A 23,426-nucleotide genomic window follows, 5' to 3' on the forward strand; every position below is an offset into this window, starting at 1 on the left:
TCCATTCCCTGAGATCCTGCTGCAGAGAGCAGCACCTGCCAACAGGATAACACAGAAAAACAGTTATTTATTACTTATTTAGTTCTGGTTCTATATTAGTTCTGACAAATATTTCTTGCAATCGATCTCTGTTCATAGAAATTCTCCAAACTGCAGCAGCTTTATTTTCATGAGTCCTCAAACCAAACAAAAACATCCATCAAGTGCTGGGTCCGTGGCAGAGGCAGCACTGGTGACCAACCCCTCGTCTGTCAGATGTCATCACTTCCCTCCTGCTTTGGTTGTGGTTTGGGCTTTGGGGCTGTTTGTTTGGGTTGTTCATAGAAAGAATTGTCAGGCCTTGGCAGGGGCTGCCCAGGGAGGTTTGGAGTGCCCATCCCTGGAGGTGTCCAAGGAAGGGCTGGAGGTGGCACTCAGTGCTCTGGGCTGGGGACAAGGTGGGGATCGGGCACAGCTGGGATTCGATGGTCTGGGAGGGCTTTTCCATCCTAAATGGGCCTGGATTCTGGGATTCTGAGAACAGGGAATGCTGCTGGGGTTGGATTCTCCTGTGCCCAGCCACGCTGGCTGCAACCATGCTCAGGAGTCTCTTCCTTAAAGACCATGGATCCTACTGGGAATTCCAAGAGGCTCCACAGCTGCCTTCGTTGAATATTTACAGAATTCCAGAATCCCTGAGGTTGGAAAAATCCTCCAAGGTCATCCAGCCCAAGCTGTGCCCCATCCCCACCTTGTCCCCAGCCCAGGGCACTGAGTGCCACCTCCAGGCCTTCCTGGGACACCTCCAGGTTTGGGGACTCCAAGCCTCCCTGGGCAGCTGTGCCAGTGCTGGATGTCCCCCAGTGTCCCTCTCACTGTGTTTGCCCCCCAACAGCAGAAGTCTCCTCGCCCTGTGACTCATGGAAACCCATTTACATCTTTTCCCGTCCCTCCTGCTGCTTTTGCTTCGTCCCCGTTGGTTCCGTGTCCGTCGCTCATCCCTGCCCGTATTTATGTTGTTTTTGTTTGCTCTCCCTCCCGCCCCAGGTGCCAGCGCAGCAGCCCCGACCCCGCCCGCGACGAGCACGCCCTGATTGCCACCTTTGTGAGGCACCTGCGGAGCGGGGCACGGTCAGTGCCGACAGCCGGGCTCCGGGGACACCCCGGGCTGTGGGGACAGACCCCCCCCCGCCGGGGACACCGAGTGCCCCTCGCACCGTGGGCAGAGGGAGGGAACGGCGTCGGTGTGCCCCGAAATCTCCGTCCCACCCCGCGCACTCCCGCTGTCAGAGAACCCCTCACACAAACCCTGTTTATCATTCCAAGTGGGTTAATCCATTAACTTTTCTCTCCCTGACCATCCCGGACTCTCATCTTTCACCAGTAGGAAACTTTCCCGTGAATTTCTTTCCCAGGCAGCTCATGCCCAGCTCTGTCCTGTAACTCATCCCTGTTCTTCTTTCTCCTCCCTGCCTTTCCCTCCCCACCCCAAACGCAGCCCCAGCCCCATCCTGGCCCTGCCTCTGTTCCTGGATCCAGCTCTTCCAGCCCCTCCACCATGACCTGCCCCACGCAGCCGTTTCTGGCTCTGCCCTTCCCAAAAAACAGCAGTAATGCTTTGAAGAATCAATTCCTTTTATCTCGGGGTTGCTCTTTGTGCACACTTATATTTCATGGCTCTGTCTGTGCAGGGGAATTTCCACCCGGAGCCCCCAGAGCAGCGCTCCCGTTCCATCCTAGGACACAGCCGGGGGCTCCAGTTCCACTCCAGGGCCCAATTAAGTGGTGCCTGTGCAGAGCCAGGGCTGTGCTGGGAGGGAGAGGCGGGGTCAGGACCTGAGGGCTCTGTGGGGCTCACTCTGTCCGTGCCTTCACCCTCTGGCAGTATTTTTGGAGCCCTGTTTCATCACTCTGTCACGCAGAAATTCGTACCCGCTGCTGCGTGGATGAAGGGCATCTCCTGGGAGAGGCCGGCGGTGAATCACTGCTCTCACCTGCAGCAGCTGAGAGCCCAAAACGTTTTCCACAAGACTCTAAAGCCCAGGGAATTTCAGACTCTCACTTTCGCTCCATTACTGCAATCCCTGCATTTGGAGATGCAGAGGAGTCTCTCTTCAAGCTGTGTACCGAGCATCTCGAAGAGAGTACGACACATTGAGCTGCTGTGTGTGTCCCAGAATCCCAGAATCCCCGCGTTGGAAAAGGCCCCCAAGGTCACGGAGTCCAGCCTGTGACTGATGCCCACCTTGTCACCAGCCCAGAGCTCTGAGTGCCACGGGCAGGCATTCCTGGGACACCCCACAGCTCACAGCAGCCACGGAACATCCACGGCAGCCAAGGTTCCTAAGTTTTTCAGGCCTTTAAGGAAGTCACGTGGTGCTGTAGCCAGAGCAACAGCAGTTCCTGGGAGTTCCAAAGGGAAGGGATCTCTCAAATCCTCATTTCTTCAGGTACAGGAGTGTCTTCCAAGGCAGCACGAGAGGCTGGGGACATCTGTGCTCCTCTGTCACTTCTCTGGGTCTTCACCCTTCACCCCTCAGAATCTCACACTGCAGGGTCTGTTTGGCAGCTGGGGCATTGCCAGTGGCTGCTGCTGGCCTTTGTCCCTGGAACAGTCTGTCCTATCCTATCCTATCCTATCCTATCCTATCCTATCCTATCCTATCCTATCCTATCCTATCCTATCCTATCCTATCCTATCCTGTCCTGTCCTGTCCACTTAGAGAATCCCAGACTGGTTTGGGTGAGAAGGGACCTCAAAGCCCATCCAGTGCCACCCCTGCCATGGGCAGGGACACCTTCCACTGTCCCAGGCTGCTCCCAGCCCCAATGTCCAGCCTGGCCTTGGGCACTGCCAGGGATCCAGGGGCAGCCCCAGCTGCTCTGGGCACCCTGTGCCAGGGCCTGCCCACCCTCCCAGGGAACAATTCCTTCCCAATATCCCACCCATCCCTGCCTAATGGGAAGCCATTACAGGATGCATCAGCCTCTCTCTCGCCTGTCCTGCTGACACTTGGACAGTCCCAGCTGGGATTTCTGTCAGGGTTTGGCAGCAGGGCAGGGGAGTCTGGGCTGTGTCTCCACCCTGCCCGGTTGTGCAGGATGTGATTCCATGGGAGCCTCCAGCCAGGATCAGATGGGGCTGAGTTTCCTCTGTCACGCTGCCCTGCCCGAGCTGTGTGTCACTCTCTCGTGTCCTGTCACTGCTGAGCTGGCTCAGGGACCTGTCCTGGCACAGACACCTTGTTACTGCTGTGTCAGGCCCATCCCAAGCCAATTTAATTTCCTTCTCTGGCTCCTCACACTGTCCTGGCGCTGCTGCCAGGAGGGCAGAGCCTCTGCTCAGCCCTTTCCCACGAACCCCTAAAATCCCTGTCCCTCCCTGACTTCTCGCTGTGGCTCCAGTGGATTTCAGTCTGTCCCCTCCATGGCCGACCCAGGTGGCCCCAGAGCAGGTGTTGAACCCTCCCCTGGTCAGACCTTTGCATCAAGGCTGACCTGGAGCACCCTGGGGTGGTGGAAAGTGTCCCTGCCCATGGCAGCGGGGGGACTGGATGGGCTTTAAAGTCCCTTCCAGGCCAAACCATTCCACGATTCCCTGATTCCGTTCTCTGTGCCACCCCCGTGCCAGCCATGACCTGCAGCTCCAGGGGATGAGTGGGAGAGCTCAGGGACTGACTGTGGAAGGAGCACAACGTTGTCCAAAGGGGCCAGATCACCTGGAAGGGTGTTTTTAAGACAGGGAATTCTGTGTAAGTCCTCTCCAAACTTCTGCTGCTGTGGAACCCTCTGGACTCTCTCCCAGGTATCCTGCTCCCATCCGAGCTCCAGGTTTATTCTTCCCCTTTACTCCCTTTCCTGCTCTTGACAGCTGGGGGTGCTCACCTGGAGAAGAGAAGGATCCAGGGAGAGCTCAGAGCCCCTTGCAGGGCCTAAAGAGGATCCAGGAGAGCTGGAGAGGGACTGGGGACAAGGCATGGAGGGACAGGACACAGGGAATGGCTTCCCAGTGCCAGAGGGCAGGGTTAGATGGGATATTGGGAAGGAATTGTTCCCTGGGAGGGTGGGCAGGCCCTGGCACAGGGTGCCCAGAGCAGCTGGGGCTGCCCCTGGATCCCTGGCAGTGCCCAAGGCCAGCTAGGACAGGACTTGGAGAACCCTGGCCAGGAAATTGGCTTGAACTCCTCTTCCTTGTCGCCTGTACAATATTTCTAAAAGCAAACACCAAAAGGATTATTCTTTCTTTTCTAAAGTACAGGTTGTTTTCAAGGAAACCAGATATTGTCAATAACTATTTTGTAGCTCACTGCAATGAGAAGAGACAGCAGTTTCAGGAGAGTTTCAGGGAGAGGAATTGGGAGACAGCAGATAACAGAAAGGGTGGAAAGGATGGAGCGATCTCTTAGAAAAGCAGGGGAAGATTTGTGCAGCCACAGTTGCAGAGCAAATCTGCAGGGAAGCAACATCGGGTTCAGGATGTGGGATGGGGAATGTTGTTCTTTAACAAAGAACTGTGGGACAATAAATCAGGGTGGAGGTGTCTGTGCAGCTCCCCGAGCCTGGTCTGTCTCAGGTCTATTTTCCCCCTGGTTTCACTCACCTTTCCCCAGCTCCTTCCTTTCTCTGTGCACTTGGATGTCTCCAGGATTTAATCCAGCCAAGCAGAGGCCTCACAGTGCAATTTATGGTCATCCCAGCCCCCTCTGTGCTGATTGTGGGTCTGTTCCACCCCAGACATCACCTGGCCAACTCCAGGGGCTGGAAGAGTTCGAGTTGTTAAATTTGGTGTTACTGAAAAGAGATTAAATCTGCATTTTTAAATAACCATCACATTCAGTATAGATTGGTTGCGTGAATAAAGAAAATACAAACCCTTGAAATTAAACTTGAGGAAATGCAGATTGTCTCCTGAGGCGGGAATGTGGGCTGGGAATTGCTTTTGTGGTGCACCAGGAATGTGTCTGGTTTGGTTTCCTGCTCTCTGTGGTGATGCTGAATTTCCCTGGAGCACCCCTGGGCTGCCCATGGATCCCACCTGGAGCCTCGGGAGTGGCGCTGGGAAGGCTCTGTGGCCTCGGGAAGCACATTCCTCATTCCCACATTGTTGTTTTCATTAAATCCCAGTTTGGTTTCTATACCTGATCCAGAGATTCCCGTCACAAGGGAGATGGGATGAGGGATCTCTGCACACCAGGGGCACAGCCAGCAACTCCCAAACCCAGCAGCTGGCTGTTGGCTTTAGAAGTGGCTCCTCCAGTTGTCATTTCCTTCCTAGTTCCTTGTGGCAAGGTTGTGGCACCAAATCCAGCTGGGAACACATCTCAGCACTGGTGGTCTCAATCAGCACAACCCAAAAATCCTCCTTTGGCCCCCAGTGTGTTTAAAGGTACAAAGGTAATCCAGCCCTGCCTGTGCTGCCTGGCTGGATTAACGGTGTCAGTGATCAACAGAGGGATGTCAGTCCTGAGCGAGACCCCGGTGCTGCCTGTCCCTTCCCACCCTGGGATCTGTCCCCTCTGCTGTCACTGCTTTTCCTCTCTCAAACCTCTCTGTCCCTCTCTGTCACCTCAGGGTTCTGTCACCATTGCTGATGATGATTGGAGATGGTTTTTAACACCTATTTCAGCAGCTTCTCCAAGGCAGCTGCAGCCTGTGTGGGAATCCTGGGCTGCTTTGGGACCAGCTCCTCGCACCCACCCCTGCCGGGGGCAGGAACACCTTCCACTGTCCCAGGGGGCTCCCACCCTGTCCAGCCTGGCCATCTGAGGCAGCTGGAGCTGTGTCACCCTCTGGAGCTGGGGCATGAAGGACCAACCTCAAATGAGCAGCCTGTCCTGGGTGAGGGGAGGTGGGTGTAAGTCAGGTGTAAGTCAGGCTGACTTACAAAGTGCCACTGGCATTAAACCCACATTGTTGAGTGACAGAGGGTTCTGCCCAGGCCAGCAGGGTCCCCCCCACTCTTCCCCATGGAAATCATCCTGGCTTGGACCGTCCTGCATTCCCAAAGCTTTCCTCCTCCATCCTTCCGGTGGCCCCTGTTGACCTGGAGTAACCAACAGGGTTTGCACTCAAGTGCCTCAGAAACAAATTAAATCTGGGCCTAAACCAAATTATTTTCCTACATCCCAACTGGAATCTGTGAATCCTGGAGAAAAATCTGCTTGGAGGAAAGTCTGGGCCGAGGTCCCCGCTGTGGGGGCAACGGAAAAGGGAATTATGAAATGGGATGATTTCCAGTGGGGCTCCTCTCTGTGCCCCCGCTGTCTCTGTGCCCTGACACAGCCCTGTGGGCCTGGCCTGACTCTGCTTTGGTCCTTGCAGTGTCCTGGACAGCCCGGGCCGGCTGGACGAGGAGCACCGGCTCATCGCCCGCTACGCCGCGCGCTTGGCCGCCGAGGCTGGCAGTGCCGTAAGTGACCCCGTCCCTCCCGCGGGCACCGCCACGGCTCGGGGGGCACAACCAGGGGCTCCCACACCTGCTCGGAGCCACCGGCCCTGCTCTGCTCGGCACCGCGGCTCCCCGGGCTCGCCGGGAGCCCGGCGTTGTTGGGAGCGCCGGGGACGGGGAGGGCGGCGCGGGCGGCTGGAAATGAGGTCAGGGGAGCTGGGGCCATGAGCAGATTAGTCCTGCTTAGGCTGGAGAGAGATAAATGTGCAGATACCTGAGGAAAACAAATCATGGGCGAGTGCTGGGGGTGGATTTATTCCAGAGGGAAGGAGCCTGAGGCGGGGAAAGAAAGGAAGGGAAGGAAGGTGGGTTTGTGTTTGCAGTTTCTTACAGAAGAAAACAAAGGGAACACATTTCCAGTTGGTAGAAATCAGTGCTGCTCTAACAGAAAATGCCTACAGGAACACAGCAGGAATTTACTGAAATTGCATGGAATATTTGTGGCTAGCTGGATGGGGGGATCCCTGTCCTTGCTGGTTTACCCATAGGGAAGGAGAGGAGAGTTTGCAGGGACCATCTCCCACTTTCCTGAATTTCCCTCAGGGCATGTTCAGCCAAGAACCTGCCTTTGGCAGAGGGACGTGGGCAGATATTTGTGTAAAACTTCAATAAAACAGAATCATGCTGCTGAAACATTTCAAACTGTCAGCTCCCACTGCCTCTGCCCAGTGGAGCAGTTGCATGTCCAAAGTCATTCCGTTCACCAGGAATGCTGAAATGTTAAGGGGACACAGTGCCAAGTTTCAGGTTGAGATGGAAAAGGAGGAAATTTCCATGTAATCCTGTGAAATCCAAGCTGTTGAAACAGTAAGTGCTGAGTCACTGTCACGCTGGAAGGTGCTGGAAGAACTCTTAGTCATGACTTGACTTCTTCTGGTGCAGACAAAGTGATACGAAAACTTCAGGAGTCACAGACTGGTTCTGAAAGGACCTGGCTGTTAAAGAACCATGAATCACCTCACCCTCTTGTGTGGCCATCGCAGTTCCAGGAGGGTCAGAAGTGGAGCAGTTCTTTGGGTTTGGAGTTTGCTGAGGTTCCTCAAGGACCTGTGGGAAATTCCTGCTCTCTTTTCCTAAGTCCCATCCCAGGGCAGATGCTGGAGCAGTGCCAGGGACTGACGTGGGGCAGAGAGAGAGGGAAAGGGGAACAGTGGGGGGTTCCCATTCCAACCAGAGCTTGGCCACTGGGAATCTGGAGTTATTTACTGGCTCCACTGTTTATTCCCAGTCCAGAAAGCCCATCAGCTGAAACGGGCAGATTTCTTGTATTTTGGAAGAATCTGAGTTCAAAGCGCTTGGAATCCTGGCAGCTCCTCATTTTTCCCTGCCAGTGGCACATCTCCCTTCCTCTTCCAAGCTGGGATGGCAGCTTGGTGGGGGAACATCCTGCTGAGCTGTGGAACGGGGTGACATCCATGGGGACAGTGTGCTGTGTCCATGGGGGACAGTGTGCCGTGTCCATGGGGGACAGTGTGCTGTGTCCATGGGGGACAGTGTGCCGTGTCCATGGGGATGTTCAGAAAGACTTTTCTCACCCCGGTAATGGTCAGATATTGTTGTCCAAGTGTTTGGCCAGGGAAGAACTGGGATCTTCCTCCTTGGAGATGTTCGGAGCTCGAGAAGACAAGTTCATGAGCAGCCTCTGTGAATTGGCCCTGCTTTGCATGGACTGGAAACCTCCCAGGGTCCCATCCCACCTGGGTTTTTCTGTGAATCTTTAATTCATTTGACATTCATGAAAGTGAAGAATGGAAAAAACCCAGCATCCTGAAGGAATGATTTGTCCACGGAGATTCCAAAACCCAGCTGGAGCAGTGTGTGCTGGGAGCCCTTGAGGGGTTTGCTGTGAGCAGAACGGTTTCCTGACATCGCTCCAGGCCCGGCTCTGGGCTGGGCTGGGCTCTCCTGGTTAACGTGCTCTGAGGGCTGGCAATGCAGAGGATCCCTGAAACACCGGCCAGCTCCAGCAGCCCCGGGCAAAGCTTCTTCCTCCTCTCTGGAAGTCACTGGCAGAGGTCACTGGGAGCTGTCCATGGGACAGCGCGGCCGCAGGCCGGACTCAGCCCATCCGTGTCTTCGTCTTCCCAAATGGGATAAAACCTTGGAGCCGTTCCTGCGGGGCTGGTGCTGGACAAATGTCCCTCCCCGTGTGAGTGACACCCCCGGGACGTCCCTGGGGGAAATGCCTCAGCTCCAAGTCTGGCTGGGACGAAAGCACTGAGGCAGCTCTGGGAGTTAATCCTGGACATCCGCGGCTTCCTAAGGAGGAAACGGCGCAAGGAGCAGCCCATGGTGTGTGGCCATGGCCCCCAAAGGGCTCTGCTGAGCTGCCCTTGTCCCCCTGGAGCCGATGTGCGGCCAAAATTCCCTCTTATTGACTGAGAGCTGCTGCGGCAGTGCTGGCCCTGCCCACCCTGCCCTGCCTCTCGTGGAGCATGGATAAAGTGAGGAAATCAATGGAGAACAATCCAAACTGTGATTAAATCACAGCTTTCAGCATCACAGCTTTATCTGCTTGTCTCCCTTTGCTGCTCTACTCAGACCAGCCTGAGGTGAGGAACACTCAATTATGGATGAGGGGCTAATTAGGGTGAGTTGTGTGGATGAGTTACAGCAATTAGGTCTTGCCCACTTTGGTTGCTCTTTGTTGCAGTGTGTGGTTGCTCTTCCCTCAGCACCGGGCACTGCTAACAGCCCGTTGCCATCTCCTTAATGCTGCCCACAGGCCGAAGAATGGCTGGAATATTCCCTCCATGGAACCTCCCCTTCAGCTTTTAGGCACTGTTTAATACATAACTTTTAAATAAAGACTGAGTAATCTGGGTCTCCCATTAGATAAATCTGCAGCTTGGTCCTTGGATTCCTTCTCCTCCTCCTTGGTAAACCAGGTTACTGAGCCATTTTTGTCATTTGTTTCCTCTGCCTGTCGCTCACCAGGAGCCCTGTGATGCCACAGTGACAGGCAGGTGCAGCACTGGCTCCCACTGTCCGTGACTCCATGGGGTCCTGGCACCGAGGAGCCTGGGATCTGCTGCCCAGGAGATGCAGGCTTGGACAGTCTCTCCCAAGGCAGGGGGATGAGGAGCAGAGTGGCTGCAAACCGGCCCTGGGGGCTGGATTAAACTCCATCCCTAGATCCCCTGCTGCCACCCAGACAGGGACACTGGAGGTGAGCTCTGAGTGCTCCCTGAGGCAATCCCAGTCCGGCAGGGAGCTGCACTGGTGATCCTTGTGGATCCTTTCCACCTGAGGTATCTTTGATCCCTGACTGCAGGCACGGATCACTCAGGATTAATGGCCTTGCCTGGGAAAATCACTGCAGGGCTGGCAGCTTTCACTGCTCCTGGGGGCTGTTCAGGGAACTTTTTCATTTTAAGACTTGATGACCATTCTGATTTTCCTGCTGGGAGAGAACTGGGCCTTGCCCTTTGGTTGCTCTTTCAGGGCTGTTGAGGCTTCAGCAGACGCTGAGTTGGTTGGGGTTTTTCAGGAATTTTGGCTGACACCGTTGACTCCCACCAGTCTTTGGAGTAAAACCTGCAAATATCCAGGGATATTTGGCATCCCCTCTGCAAACGTTCAGGCTGAGCCTTTGAAATTGAAGAACCTGGAAGGTTTAGGTGTTGGTGGAGAATCCAGAATATTTTTTGATGACTTGTTTAGCCTTGGGAAGACTTTGGGGGGATGTTTTTGTGCACTCAGAGGTGGTGGCTGCAGTTTCCACTGGCACAGGGTGCCCAGAGCAGCTGGGGCTGCCCCTGGATCCCTGGCAGTGCCCAAGGCCAGGCTGGACATTGGGGCTGGGAGCAGCCTGGGACAGTGGAAGGTGTCCTTGCCATGGCAAGGATGGGAGGAGATGAAGAGTGAGGTGTCCCTCAGTGTTTCACCAGAAGATTCTGTGAGCAAAGGAATGAGCGGATCTGTTCCCAGGAGGAGCTATCGGTGCTGGAGGCTCTGGGGGTGGGGGTCTTGTTTCCTGAAGGGCCTCCAAAACACAGCAAATGGAATTCCTGCTGTGGACGGGGAGGATGGGGCAGCCCAGCCCTTCAGCACCCCCCACCCTCCTCTGGGGCCGGGTCATAGCAGTGCAGCCCTCGGCGTGTCCCGGGGCTGTGGTCCTGGGCTGGCAGGCTGGGAGCTGTGGGGCGGGGGCCAAAGGCTGCAGGTGTCCGACACGCAGTGAGGGTTCTGTGTGATTTGTGTGGTCCCTCTGCTCTCCCCAGCCCCGGCCGCCGGCAGACCTGGCCTTCAGCTTCGACGCCAACAAGCAGCAGAGGCAGCTGATCGCGGAGCTGGAGAACAAGAACAGGTACGGCCTCGGGTCGGGGGTCCTGGGCTTTGCTCTTGTCTCACATTAACCAGATTGTTTTCCCAGAGCTTTTGTTGAGGTGTAGCTGCCTCATTAACTGATTAGTTAGTCATTAACATTAGTTAATTACCCGTGGGGAGGGGCTGCCCTGCCCCTGTTTCCCAGGGAATGGGTTGATCTTCACTAATCTTCTTAAAATCATCTTCACCAACACCGAGCACTGGAGCCCACAGCCCTCAGCACATCCAGCAAACCTCGGAGCTGGGATCTGATCCCCCAGCAGGGAGGGGGAACTGTGCCCCTGTGCTCAGGTGGGACCCCACCTGCAGAGCTGCCCCAGCCCTGGGGCCAGCAGCACAAGGACGTGGAGCTGCTGGAGAGAGCCCAGAGGAGACCCCAGAGCTGCTCCAGGGCTGGAGCCCCTCTGCTCTGCAGCCAGGCTGGGAGAGCTGGGGGTGCTCACCTGGAGAAGAGAAGGATCCAGGGAGAGCTCAGAGCCCCTTGCAGGGCCTAAAGGGGCTCCTGGAGAGCTGGAGAGGGACTGGGGACAAGGGCTGGAGGGACAGGACACAGGGAATGGCTTCCCACTGCCAGAGGGCAGGGATGGATGGGAGATTGGGAAGGAATTGTTCCCTGGGAGGGTGGGCAGGCCCTGGCCCAGGGTGCCCAGAGCAGCTGGGGCTGCCCCTGCATCCCTGGCAGTGCCCAAGGCCAGGCTGGACATTGGGGCTGGGAGCAGCCTGGGACAGTGGGAGGTGTCCCTGCCCATGGCAGGGGGGGAACTGGATGGGCTCTGAGGACCCTTCCAAAGCAAATCACAGGGTTCTTATTGCTCCAGAGGGTCACCTGTGGAGCCTCTCAGACCCTCCTGGTATCCATGGTCCCCCTGTGCCCGGCTGGCAGGGAGAGCCTGCTGTCTGCACAGCCCTGTCCCGAGGTACCCTCAGCAGTGGGAAAAGGCTGCTCCAGGGAAGTTTGGAGCAGAACCAGTTCCTGGAGAGCAGGAACAGCTTGGTCCTGGCACCGCTGTAGCTTCAGTGCTCTACCAAGAGACCTTGCAGGTATTTGGAATGATTCCTGGAGATCCTGGATAAGGGAGCTCTCACTCAGTGCTGGTGGGAAGCCCTGCCAGGAGAGCAGCTCAGCAGTTTTGTCAGGAAGGAGAGCTGGAGGTGATACTCCGCTCTTGGAAGGGTTTCATCCCTGCTGGGCTGAGGGAGTCCTTGGCTGCCCTCCCCCTGCACAGGACACAGTGACCTGAGCTGTGGTGCTGCCTGGGCCCTTTCCCTCCAGGACACCTTGGGGGTTTCTGTTCCAGTGAGCTGCGGCTCTCCCTGCTCCTGCTGCCCAGCGGGAGCCCTCGGGAAGGGGAGTGGGATCTCCCCAGTGCTGCTCCAGAGCCCTTCCTGCAGCACCTGCAGGGCAGGGAGTGCTGCAATTGGAACCTTTGTCCCCTTGGAACGCCCTCCGAGCCTGTTCTGCGTGGGGGGGTTGGAGACACATTGCCGTGAGTGATTCCATCCTCGTGAAGGAGTAAATTCTCCATGTCCTGCAGCGATTCCCAGGGCTGTGCTCACGTCCCTGTCCTGGCTCTGAGTCTGTGCCAGCCACGCCTGAACAGAACCCCTGGGCTTGGGCTGGGCGCTGACAGAACGAGCCTGAAGGGCTGCAAAGGTGTTCAGGAGCAGGGCAGACACTGAGCTTTGTCCTTCTTTCACCTCCCTCTGTCCCTTCCCCAGGGAGATCCTGCAGGAGATTCAGCGGCTCCGGCTGGAACATGAACAGGCCTCTCAGCCCACCCCCGAGAAGGCCCAGCAGAACCCGACCCTGCTGGCTGAGCTCAGGCTCCTGCGGTAATGGGACACTGGGATGGGCTGGGATGGACCGGGCTGGGCTGGAATGGGCTAGCTGGAATAGGCTGGGCTGGAATGGGCCAGAATGGGCTGGAATGGGCTGGAATAGTCTGGGCTGGGCTGGGCTGGAATAGTCTGGGCTGGGCTGGAATGGGCCAGGCTGAGTTGGAATGGGCTGGAATAGTCTGGGCTGGGCTGGAATGGGCCAGGCTGAGTTGGAATGGGCTGGAATAGTCTGGGCTGGGCTGGAATGGGCCAGGCTGAGCTGGAATGGGCTGGAATAGTCTGGGCTGGGCTGGAATGGGCCAGGCTGAGCTGGAATGGGCTGGAATAGTCTGGGCTGGGCTGGAATGGGCCAGGCTGAGCTGGAATGGGCTGGAATAGTCTGGGCTGGGCTGGAATGGGCCAGGCAGTGCCAGGGCCAGGGGCACTGGAGAGGCAGCTTCTGGCAGGGCCATTCCACAGCCAGGGCTCTGAGGGCTGGGGCAGCACCTGGAGCTTTCAGTGGGTTTAGGAGTAAATAAAAACCTCTCTTCAAATGAATGCTGTTTGTACAGTTCAGGAAAGTGCTGGTGAAGGAGAGATCAGTAGGACTGGGTGATCCTGCAGGTGTTTTCCAACCTCAGGGATTCTCTGATCCTGAGACTCGCTGCCCGTGGGATTTCCCCCGTGGCCTTCCTGGTGCCACAGGCACACAGAGCATCAGCTTTGCCACCCCAAACCCTCACTCCTCGAGGAATTCCCGCAGTGGGGGTCACAGCTGGCAGGTTATCTGGGATGGGAAGGTGCTTCCCAAGTTCCAGACGCTTCCCAGCCCGGGCAGGATGATTGGAATGTGATTGTCTGTAAGCACCAGCCACCAGATGATCTCAGTTCTGCATAGAACTCAGGCTGTGAAAGCAGGGGAATGATAATCCATGGAAAATCGTGTCCCAGGTTTGAAACTCTGCAGGCAGCCCATGGGGATGAGTCAGCTCCAGCACTGCTGGCAGGTGTGACCTTGGGGGAGGCACTGGATCCGTGTCCTGGCAGATCCCTGCCTGGCAGTGCAGCTGTGCCTGACTCCTCCTGCCTGCAGGACCAGGGAACCTGGAATCCTGGAATGGTTTGGGATGGAAGGGACCTCAGAGCCCACCCAGCCATGGGCAGGGACACCTCCCACTGTGCCAGGCTGCTCCAGCCCCAATGTCCAGCCTGGCCTTGGGCACTGCCAGGGATCCAGGGGCAGCCCCAGCTGCTCTGGGCACCCTGTGCCAGGGCCTGCCCACCCTCTCAGGGAACAATTCCTTCACAATATCCCATCCAGCCCTGCCCTCTGGCAGTGGAAGTCATTCCCCGTGTCCTGGCTCTCCAGGCCCTGGTGAAGATTCCCACTTTGGCTTCCTTGTAGGCCCCTCCAGATTCTTAATTTAAGAAGCACAGTCTTTGACATACAAAAAGCTCCCGAAAGGAACACCTAGCTGGTAATATTTGTTAATATTCCAGAGTTTTCTGTCCTTTAAAGAAGGGCCCTGCTGCTAGAATTCCCGGGATGGGTTATCCGTGGTGTCATGAAGGCATTCCGAGGTTCAGCCTGCAGTAGGTGATGTTTTAGCTTGGCATTGAGATGTTCTGATGTCCACAAGAATCGCTGCAGGTGAATAAAGAATCCCTTCCATGCTGCTTTTCCCTGAGGCCGTTTATCACCTCCCATGGCTGGATTTGTGGGGCCCAGCTTCCCTGGGGACACGGAGCCTCCGGCAGGCTGACGTCTGCCTTTGAGCCGCTCCTTCTGTTACTCACTCCTTGCTTTTTATAAACACAAACCCGAGCCTCAGAGTCAGGATTCCTGAAATAGCTCCAGACAGGTTTTGTGCAGCCAAGGGAAGGGAAGGTCACTCCCATGCTGCTGCTGTTGTCACCGGGGTGCTGGTGCAGGGAGCGTGTCCCTGCTGCTCCATCCCTCCACACGGGCACAGCTTTTCCTCTCCAGACATCTGCAGCCTTCCCTCCTCTTTCATTTCCTTCTGCCTTTCCTCCCATAGCTCGTCCTGGTTTGTCTGAGCTCCACAGGATGCCGGGCTCTGATGCTCGGAGAGTTCTTAAAAGGAAGAAAAAAGTGGAGTTTTTCCTCAAAATGCTCAGCTCCTGAGCAGGGCTTCCCTCTGCCCATGGCTGGGAGCAGATCTCTGGGGTTGGGGGGAGCAGGGAATTGTCACCTCCAGGTTCATGAGCTGAGCCTCACTCCAGGTTTTTAAATGGGGAGCAGGACAATGATGGGACCCAAAGACACTTTTACACAGGAGAATTCCCTGAGGAGGTTTGAAACACCCTGAGTTTATCTTCTGCCTCTTTCTCCCCCGTCTCTGGCACAGGCAGAGGAAGGATGAGCTGGAGCAGAGGATGTCAGCACTTCAGGAGAGCAGAAGAGAACTGATGGTGCAGCTGGAAGGGCTGATGAAGCTGCTCAAAGTAAGGAACCTCCCGTGGGAAAGGCAGCACATCCCTCCCTTCCCCGGGTGCTTTGGGGTCCCTGCTTTGCTGTCACACCCCAAAAACCCTTCCCAAGGAGCAGGATGAGTTTGCCAAAAGCCATTTCCATCCCAGCTCTGTCTGGGCTGCAGGGGCTCCGTGTTTTTCCAGGTTTGTGTGGTTTAAATACCCAGAGCCCGAGACTGGGAGGGGTTTAAAGAAGTGTGGTTTGGTACCTGGGGCAGCAGCTCGGTACTTCCCACTCTCACCAGGAATTAAACTGGGAGCAGGGCAGGATGTGACTCCCAGGGACAAGGAGCTGACCCTGCACAGCCCCTGCCACATCTGGGGGTTGTGTTTGAGGGTTGTGCTGTCAGCTCTGAGCTCCAGCAGACGTCATGGTTTGGGTTTCTCACGAGGGTCCTGTGCTGTTTTTATGGAGCCCCCCCTGGGCTGAGCTCCCAGCTGTGACTGGAGTGGGAAATTCTGTTACACCTTTATTCTTTCCCTGTTTAAATGAAACAAAATATAAAGCAAAGGGCAAAGCCTTGGCCTTGGAGAGGTTTTGGTGCAAGACAAGGTGCCCGAAGGTGCTGTGGGAGTGGGGGAGGAGGGAGAGAACCTGGCAGTGGTGACAGTGGCAGGGCAGTGGTGGCAGTGGCTCAGGGGGGGACAGATCAGCTGTAGGCACATCTGGATGGGTCCAGGAAAATTCAGAACTTCTCTGCACTCAGAAGGGACAAATGAATTCCCAGTGTCTGTAGCCAGAAGTGCCATCGCTCCTCAGCCTGGGCTTGTATCCTGGGGGAGGAATTCCTACCCCTGCCCTTTATCCTGGGGCAGGGATGTCCATACAGGAGGTGATGGTCAAACACCCTCAGCAGTGCCTGGTTTATTCCCTCTCCCTGTGCACCTGAGTGCTCTCCATGTTTGGGAATTCTGCTTTTCCTTAGCCAGTGGTTCTGCTCTGTGATTTTCCTGCTCAGCCCATTAATGTCTGACTTCTAAAAACACAGAAGTCTTGGAATCCCAGAATGGTCTGGGTTGGAAGGGACTTTAAAGCTCACCCAGCTGGCAGGGACACCTTCCACTGTCCCAGGCTGCTCCCAGCCCCAATGTCCAGCCTGGCCTTGGGCACTGCCAGGGATCCAGGGGCAGCCCCAGCTGCTCTGGGCACCCTGTGCCAGGGCCTGCCCACCCTCCCAGGGAACAATTCCTTCCCAGTATCCCATCCATCCCTGCCCTCTGGCAGTGGGAAGCCATTCCCTGTGTCCTGTCCCTCCATGCCTTGTCCCCAGTCCCTCTCCAGCTCCCTTGCAGTTACCAAATTTGTTCAAAAACTTTTTCCAGCAAATGGGACTGGATAGAAGGGGAAACTTTATACCCATGAGGATGCCCAGGCCATGGGATGGGCCCACAGAGGCTGCACCAGCTCCATCCTCGGGGGTTCCCCAGACCCCACTGCCAGAGCCCTGAGGTTCAGTGGAGCTGTTCTGAGCAGGGGGCTGGGCTGGAGCCCTCCCGAGGTCCCTTCCCACCTGGGTCACCTCAGGAGCTGTGAGCACGGGGGTTATTTGGTCCCACACCTTGCACAATGGGGTTGTTTGCATTTCCCCCCCAGAGCTCCCCGTGGAGCACCACAGCTTCTCCTTGATTAAAGCGTCTTCCAGAGAGACATCTGCTCTGGAGCTGCACAAATCCAACGTGGAAATTTCCCTGCCAATGCAAATGTGCCTGAACAGTTAAAAATTTATGCCTGGTTTTCAGTTTGAGTTGGGTTTGCACCCATTGGTTCTCTCTCGTTAAATCCAGGAGCGCTTTGCCCCCCTGAGTTTTGCCTACGCAGACACTTCCTCAGCTCAGCCGAGGCGCCTCTCACTCAGGGATTTAAATCACTCACACAGGGACAGCAGAGCCCCTCACAATCCCCTGCCCCACTCTTTTCATGGATGGGTCCTTTGCCCTGCCCAGGTTTTGAATATAAGTGTTTTACATTTGGGAAAAGCAAGCTGGAGTTTGAATTCTTCCCTGACCCCCAGCAGCCAGAGGGGCTTCACTGCTCTTCCTCGCTGGGTTCCCTGCTGTCCTGTGGGAGCCCTCAGTCCCCCAGCCCTCCCACCACAGCTTTATTTCGTGGTGAGGCTGTTGTGGGTAAATCCTGTGTCTGTGCAGTGCCTGCAGAAGCCAAGCTTGGGATACATTCAGATAACAAAATCGGCTTTTCTTGGCAAGACTTCCTTTCCTGAAGTTCTAAAGCTTCTGTGTTACCTGGAAGGGGGGCCCTGGGTCAGCATTTCTGATACAGAAATGTGAATAAAGTAATGACAGGGTCAGGTCATGGAATCCCAGAATGGTTTGGGTGGGAAGGGACCTCAAAGCCCATCCAGTGCCACCCCTGCCATGGGCAGGGACACCTCCCACTGTCCCAGGCTGCTCCAAGCCCCAGTGTCCAGCCTGGCCTTGGGCACTGCCAGGGATCCAGGGGCAGCCCCAGCTGCTCTGGGCACCCTGTGCCAGGGCCTGCCCACCCTCCCAGGGAACAATTCCTTCCCAATATCCCATCCAGCCCTGCCCTCTGGCAGTGGGAAGCCATTCCCTGTGTCCTGTCCCTCCAGCCCTTGTCCAAAATCCCTCTCCAGCTCTCCTGGAGCCCCTTTAGGCCCTGCAAGGTCCCAGTTATGTCACCCCGAATCTTCTCTTATTTAAGTTGTCTCACCTCCCTGTTTGAATATCCACACCCCAGTCCTCGGCATTCCAAGATCCATCACAAATCCCCTGCCTTGCCCCAGGTAGCTCCTCGCTCAGGTAATTATTTTAAGCTGCAAGTTCCCCAGCCTGCTGATCTAAAAATATCATTTCTAGTAGATACTTCTGACACCTTTTCTCATTATTGGTGTCAGAGCTTCCCTGTCTGCTGGTGCAGACTCCGGGGGGAAGGGATGAGGCAGACACAGGGATCCCTCCTGCCCTGGCTGGGATGTCACCCCCGGCCCTGGAGCAGCGGAGCTGCCTCGAGGCTCTCTTTTGTTCCTGATGTTGGTGTTTATTTCCAGCTCTCCTTTTCAGTGGTTTTAGCCCTGCCAGACACGATTTTTCACCGCCAGGTTTTAGCTTCTCTCATCACTTGGAGCTTTTCAAAACTGTTCATGTATAATTTACATCAGCTGTTAAGCTTTTATGGGTTTTTTTCCATTTTCTTATGCAGGATTTTTTACATTTTTAATGCTGCCTTCATTTCACCATTTAGGGCTGGATTCAGCTCACCCAGCTCTGCTCATCTGAGGGTTTGGGGCCTCAAATCCCTCTCTGAAGAAAAGGAGAGTGAGGAAAGACCTTGGAGGTGTCAACAGCTTCCCCCTGAGGGGCAGCTCTGATCCCTGCTCCCTGTGACGGGGACAGGACCCAAGGAACGGGGACAGGACCCAAGGAACGGCCGGAGCTGTGCAAGGGGGGTTTAGGTTGGATATCAGGGAAAGGTTCTTCCCCCAGAGGGTGCTGGGCACGGCCCCGAGGCTGCCAGAGCTGCAGGAGCGTTGGGACAGCGCTGCCAGGGATGCCCAGGGTGGGGTTGTTGGGGGGTCTGGGCAGGGCCAGGGGCTGGACTGGGTGATCCTGGTTGGTCCCTCCCAACTCAGGACATTCCATGATTCCAGGAAAGCCCATCTTTGGAAGGCCATCTGTAGTTGTCCTCTGGAGGTCCTTCCATTTTCCCCACGCTGTGATGGTTGGACTCAGGGCAGGGAAATGCCCTGGAATAAGGTCCCTTCCAAGCCAGACCACTTCTGGTTCTGTGATCTCTGACCACTTCTGGTTCTGTGATCTCTGACCACTCTGGTTCTGTGATCTCTGACCACTTCTGGTTCTTTGTGCAGAGTTCCTCAAACCCCCTGGGCTGTCCTGCCCTGATGCTCCTGGGCCCTCACAGGGAGCTCTCCAGGCCTCTGCAATTGAGAGCCAGTGTTGGGTTTTGCATGGAGTGACTTCCACAAATCATCTCCAGCCAGTGTTGACACCTCTGCCCAGGGTTCCAGTTATGGGAATTTCATGGAATTGCAGACTGCATTGGGAGGGAAGGAAGGGAAGAGAGGCTGTGGCTGCCCCATCCCTGGCAGTGTCCAAGGGCAGGCTGGACGGGGCCTGGAGCACCCTGGGATAGTGGAAGGTGTCCCTGCCCATGGATTTGAGGTGGGATTTAAGGTCCCTCCCCACCCAAGCTGTTCTGGGATTGTGGCTCCATCCAGGCTTGCCTTGGCTTTCCCTTTTTCCCGCAGCCTCCTGCAGTCCCCGGGTGCGTGGCTGGCCCAGCCCCGATGAGCATTCCGTGGGGAGCACTGTCTGCTCCTCACAGGGCTCTCACTGTCAGCTCCACGGAAATCCAGCAGACAGATCCCATTTCACCGCTTCCATTTCCTCCACGGCAATTTCCTCGTGGCTGCTCCGGTGATTTATCCCTGCGCTGCTCAGCCCAGCGAGCTCTGGCCCTCCTGACAGGGCTTTTTCACATCTGTACTTAATGCCAAAGCCTCATTTTTCAAACTAACAACTTTTTTGCGGAATGGGGATCATTTAAGATCTTTTCCCTGACCTGGCTCCCCATCTGGTCCCACGAGTCCCGGTGCTGGTGGGAGGCACAGCGGGAAATGTGGGATGTGGAGACAGCAGCACCGGCCCCGCTGCCAGCACTGAGCAGAGCCAGGCCCCACATCTGCCAAACAACACCACAGACACACCTGAAAGAACCCCAGGTCTTGGGAGAAAACCCCAAAAATATCTGCTCAAAACTGTGGAATTGCCCCCAGCCCTTCCCAGGCCCCTCTGCAGGGCTCGGTGGGAAAACAGCTTTCAGTGGTCAGGGAGGAGAAGCTGCTTTAAATTAAGGGAAAGGGTCTGGTTAATCCTGCTCGGACGGGAGATCAGTGAGGGAAGGCTGATAAATGTGTTCATGGATTTCCAGGCCAGAAGGAGCTTTTATCCCCTGAACTGTAATTCCGTGACCTGAATTTCTGGGGGGCTGTGCGTGGCCGTGGTCCCGCTGCCCCTGCGCTGCCCGGCCGGGCGAGGCCGCGGTGCAGGGGGTCACCTGGAACTGCTGGAATCACTGCTTTGGGAGAGACCAGGGTCCCCCACACAGGGTTGGACCCGTGGTGCTTCTTGGCTGTGAGAGGACAAAACCCATGGAAATGTCTGAATTACCAAGGAAACTCTGGACTAGGTGACATTTTGCTCATTCCCAGCAATTCTCCTGCAGCTGAAGGCAGGATGTGCCTCCACCAGCCCAGGCCCAATCACAGTGAACATTTCCCTGCTTCAAAAGGGGATAAATTCACCTGTATTTCACCTTTTTTTGTCCTCCAGGCTAGGAGTGATCCGACCTGAGACGCTCTGCAGTGCAGGAATTGCTCTCTCTGCACATCTTGCCTTACTCAGCATCTCTGGTGCCTTTCCCTCAGTGTGTCCCCTCCCAGACCTGGTTCCTCTGCCCTTGCAATTCCCATTGGCAGAGGTCCTGGAGTGCCCGGGGGAGCTGACCAAGGGGATGTTTTGCCTCTGAGGCTGTGGCAGCTGGGCTCTGTGCTGGCACGTTTGTGTGTTTGGACTCTCCCAATGGTAGTTCCAGACTTCAGGGGATGGATCTGGTGTTTGTTGGCTTGAGGGCAGCTCAAGAGGCCTCTGAGTCTGAAGGAGAGGATCACAGGATCATGGAATGGTTTGGGTTGGAAGGGACCATGAAGCCCATCCAGTTCCCCCGTGCCATGGGCAGGGACACCTTCCCCTGCCCCAGGCTGAAGCCAGTAAAGGTCCTGCCTAAAGGAGCAGATATGCCCTGGATATCCTGCCCTGTATCGCAGCCCTGTGATGTCCATCCCACGTGTTCGACTTTGGCCACCACCAGGGGCCCCTTTCATGGGACAGATGTCACCTGTGCTCCCCCAGCCCTCATGTCCTGTGTCCTCAGCTCCTGTCGTGCTGCAGGCGCTGGCACCGTGTGCCATGTTCTGTTCTTTCACTGGGTATTTTGTGTGAAAATGACGTTTTCACATGATAATTAATCTTTCCTCTCTCTCTTCACCTTTTTCTCTTGCCGACGTTTCTAGGAAGAAGAGCAAAAGCAGGCAGTAAGTTGACTTCACTTTGTAGGTGATCTGACTTTTTTTTTTTTTCTTCCTGCATGAAATCCATTTTCTGTTAATTGGCTTGTATGCAAATAAACCCTGGGAATGGGGGGCCCTTTCCTCTCGGGAGCTCGGGAGCAGCCTCCCCAGGCTCCCAGCAGAGCATGGTCTGTGTGTGTCCCGGAGCTGCTCCTCTCGCCCTTCCCAGGGAGGTTTGCTGCCACGGGCCCACGAGCAGTGGCTGCATTGATGAGGCTTCTGTGGAATCATGCATGGCCACGCAGGGCTGAAAGCAGGGATTCTCTGCTGGCTTCAGACCTGATTTTGTGGGAGATTCTTGGGAGTGTTTCGTGTGCTAAGAAAGCTTTCTTGTCTCTTCAGGAATCCTTTAATTTGCCTCCTTGCCACATACAAGTCCATGCATGAAAACTAATTAATGACTTAATATTCTGGGCATGGATCCATATCCTTCAGCCCTGACAGAGTCTCCTTGAATGAGTCCCAGAGTGCTCGTTGCAAACAGGATGAGTAAAGGAAAGGAGACAAGAACGCCTTGGCTTTGTTGCCGTTTGATTCCCATTTTCTCTGCCCGCCTGCTCAAAGCCGAGTCCTGTGTTACTTTCGGGATCCACTCCAGAGGGAGCCCTTCTGCTTTTCTCGGAAACAGCCAGATGTTCAATGTCTGCTCTCCAGCAGAGCATCTGCAGCGTTTTCGAACATGGTTTCCTTTACACCCAAAGCTTTAATGACCATTAATCCGTGTTCTGCACCGTTGGGGATTTCATGTGTTTCACTTCTCACGGGTGTAACTGGATACTGGATACAGTGGTTGGAAATCCTGGGGACTTGTTTTTTGTAGGGAAGTACACATTTTTGGGGTAGCAGCTATTGCTGAGAACACTTCAGTTCTGCATGTGCTGAAACTGGCATTTGGTGACTCCTGGAGGGCCTTTTGGTGCTGTTCTGTCACAGTTTGAGGTGGTGGTGAGTGGGCACCTTCCTTTGGAGCCCTGTTCATCATCAGGTGATCACGGAATCCTGGAATGGTTTGGGTGGGAAGGGGCCTTAAACCTCATCCTGTTCCACCCCGAATCCATGGGCAGGGACACCTCCCACTGTCCCAGGCTGCTCCAAGCCCCAATGTCCAGCCTGGCCTTGGGCACTGCCAGGGATCCAGGGGCAGCCCCAGCTGCTCTGGACACCTGTTCAGTGCCTCACCCCCCCTCACGGGGAAGAATTTGTCCTCCTGTCCAATCCAAACCTCTCCCTGGGTTTGCTGAGGCACCTGGCAGGAGTGATTTGGTTTATGGAAGGGACCAGGCTGCAGCACGTGGCAGGAGCTTCAAGAAATGTTCTGGGGGAAGGAAAACACCCAAGACACGGCCATCCCTGTTCTGCAGCTTCTAACTGTGCCAGTGGAATGCCGTGCTGCGTGTCCTTCTCCTACCCAGCTCCATTCCTAGCAATAATCCTCTGCAGGGAAAGGCCATGCTGTGTATTAGCTCGATTTTCCTGTGCTGTGCTTTCATCTGGGTTATGGACGTAGAAAAAGGGTAAATATGAGATCAGGGAAGGAGTTGACCAGTTTTACATCCCTTTTTTCCCTGGAACGCTGTGTCAGGAGGAGGATAATGAGCCAAAAAAATAATGTCAGCACAGTGACATTCCATACAGGCCCATTCTTTGGAATCAGGAATGAAGGAGCCAAAACTGATTTAAAGCTCAAGAAAGGCAGATTTTGACCAACCAAGGGACACCTTGCTGGGCTGTAGGAATTGAAACTTTGCGTCCTTCCTTTGCATGGCCTGGAGTGGCCTGAGTGACCTTCTCCCCTCGGCTGTGAAGGTGCAGCCTGGAAAGGTTGGGAGTCCCAGGATGGGCTGCCCCACTTGGCTGAGAAACACACACAAGTCCCAGCCTGGCTGGGTGGGAAGGCAGCTCTGGAGAGCACTCAGACCATCTCCCGTGTCCAGAACAGGCTGCTGGGGCTTTGTCCATCGCCGTGGAAGCATCAAACCCCAGACTGGTCTGGGTGGGAAGGACCTTCAAGCTCATCTGGTTCCATCCCCAGCCCTGGGCAGGGACACCTCCCACTGTCCCAGGTTGTTCCAAGCCCCAGTGTCCAGCCTGGCCTTGTATGAGGGCGAGTGTGGGGCAGCTCTGGGTGCCAGGGAAGAGAAGGCCCAGGTGTCTCAGGGAGCTGGGGATCCTCTCAGCCCCTGGCAAGGGGGGCTGGCTGTGTGGGGGCAGCAGGAGCTTCTGTGAAGGGTGAA

General features: G+C 55.7%; 1 protein-coding gene across 11 annotated transcripts in view; it reads left to right on the forward strand.

Moving 5' to 3' along the window:
• DTNB (dystrobrevin beta) overlaps positions 1-23,426 on the forward strand; it is a 130,540-nt gene that overhangs the window by 58,855 nt on the left and 48,259 nt on the right. For 4 of the 11 annotated variants that reach the window (XM_069011925.1, XM_069011927.1, XM_069011933.1 and 1 more), the window contains 6 exons: positions 1,027-1,110; positions 6,301-6,388; positions 10,651-10,736; positions 12,476-12,589; positions 14,944-15,040; positions 21,136-21,156. In XM_069011925.1, coding sequence (XP_068868026.1) covers positions 1,027-1,110; positions 6,301-6,388; positions 10,651-10,736; positions 12,476-12,589; positions 14,944-15,040; positions 21,136-21,156 — 490 coding nt within the window. Of the gene's footprint in view, positions 1-1,026; positions 1,111-6,300; positions 6,389-10,650; positions 10,737-12,475; positions 12,590-14,943; positions 15,041-18,287; positions 18,359-19,311; positions 19,818-20,395; positions 20,588-21,135; positions 21,157-21,534; positions 21,785-23,426 lie in introns of those variants that run through there. The other 7 variants (XM_069011934.1, XM_069011936.1, XM_069011929.1 and 4 more) reach the window with 7 other exon arrangements.

This window comes from Aphelocoma coerulescens, chromosome 3 (genome assembly GCF_041296385.1).
Source record: "Aphelocoma coerulescens isolate FSJ_1873_10779 chromosome 3, UR_Acoe_1.0, whole genome shotgun sequence".
Classification (NCBI taxonomy): Eukaryota; Metazoa; Chordata; class Aves; order Passeriformes; family Corvidae; genus Aphelocoma; species Aphelocoma coerulescens.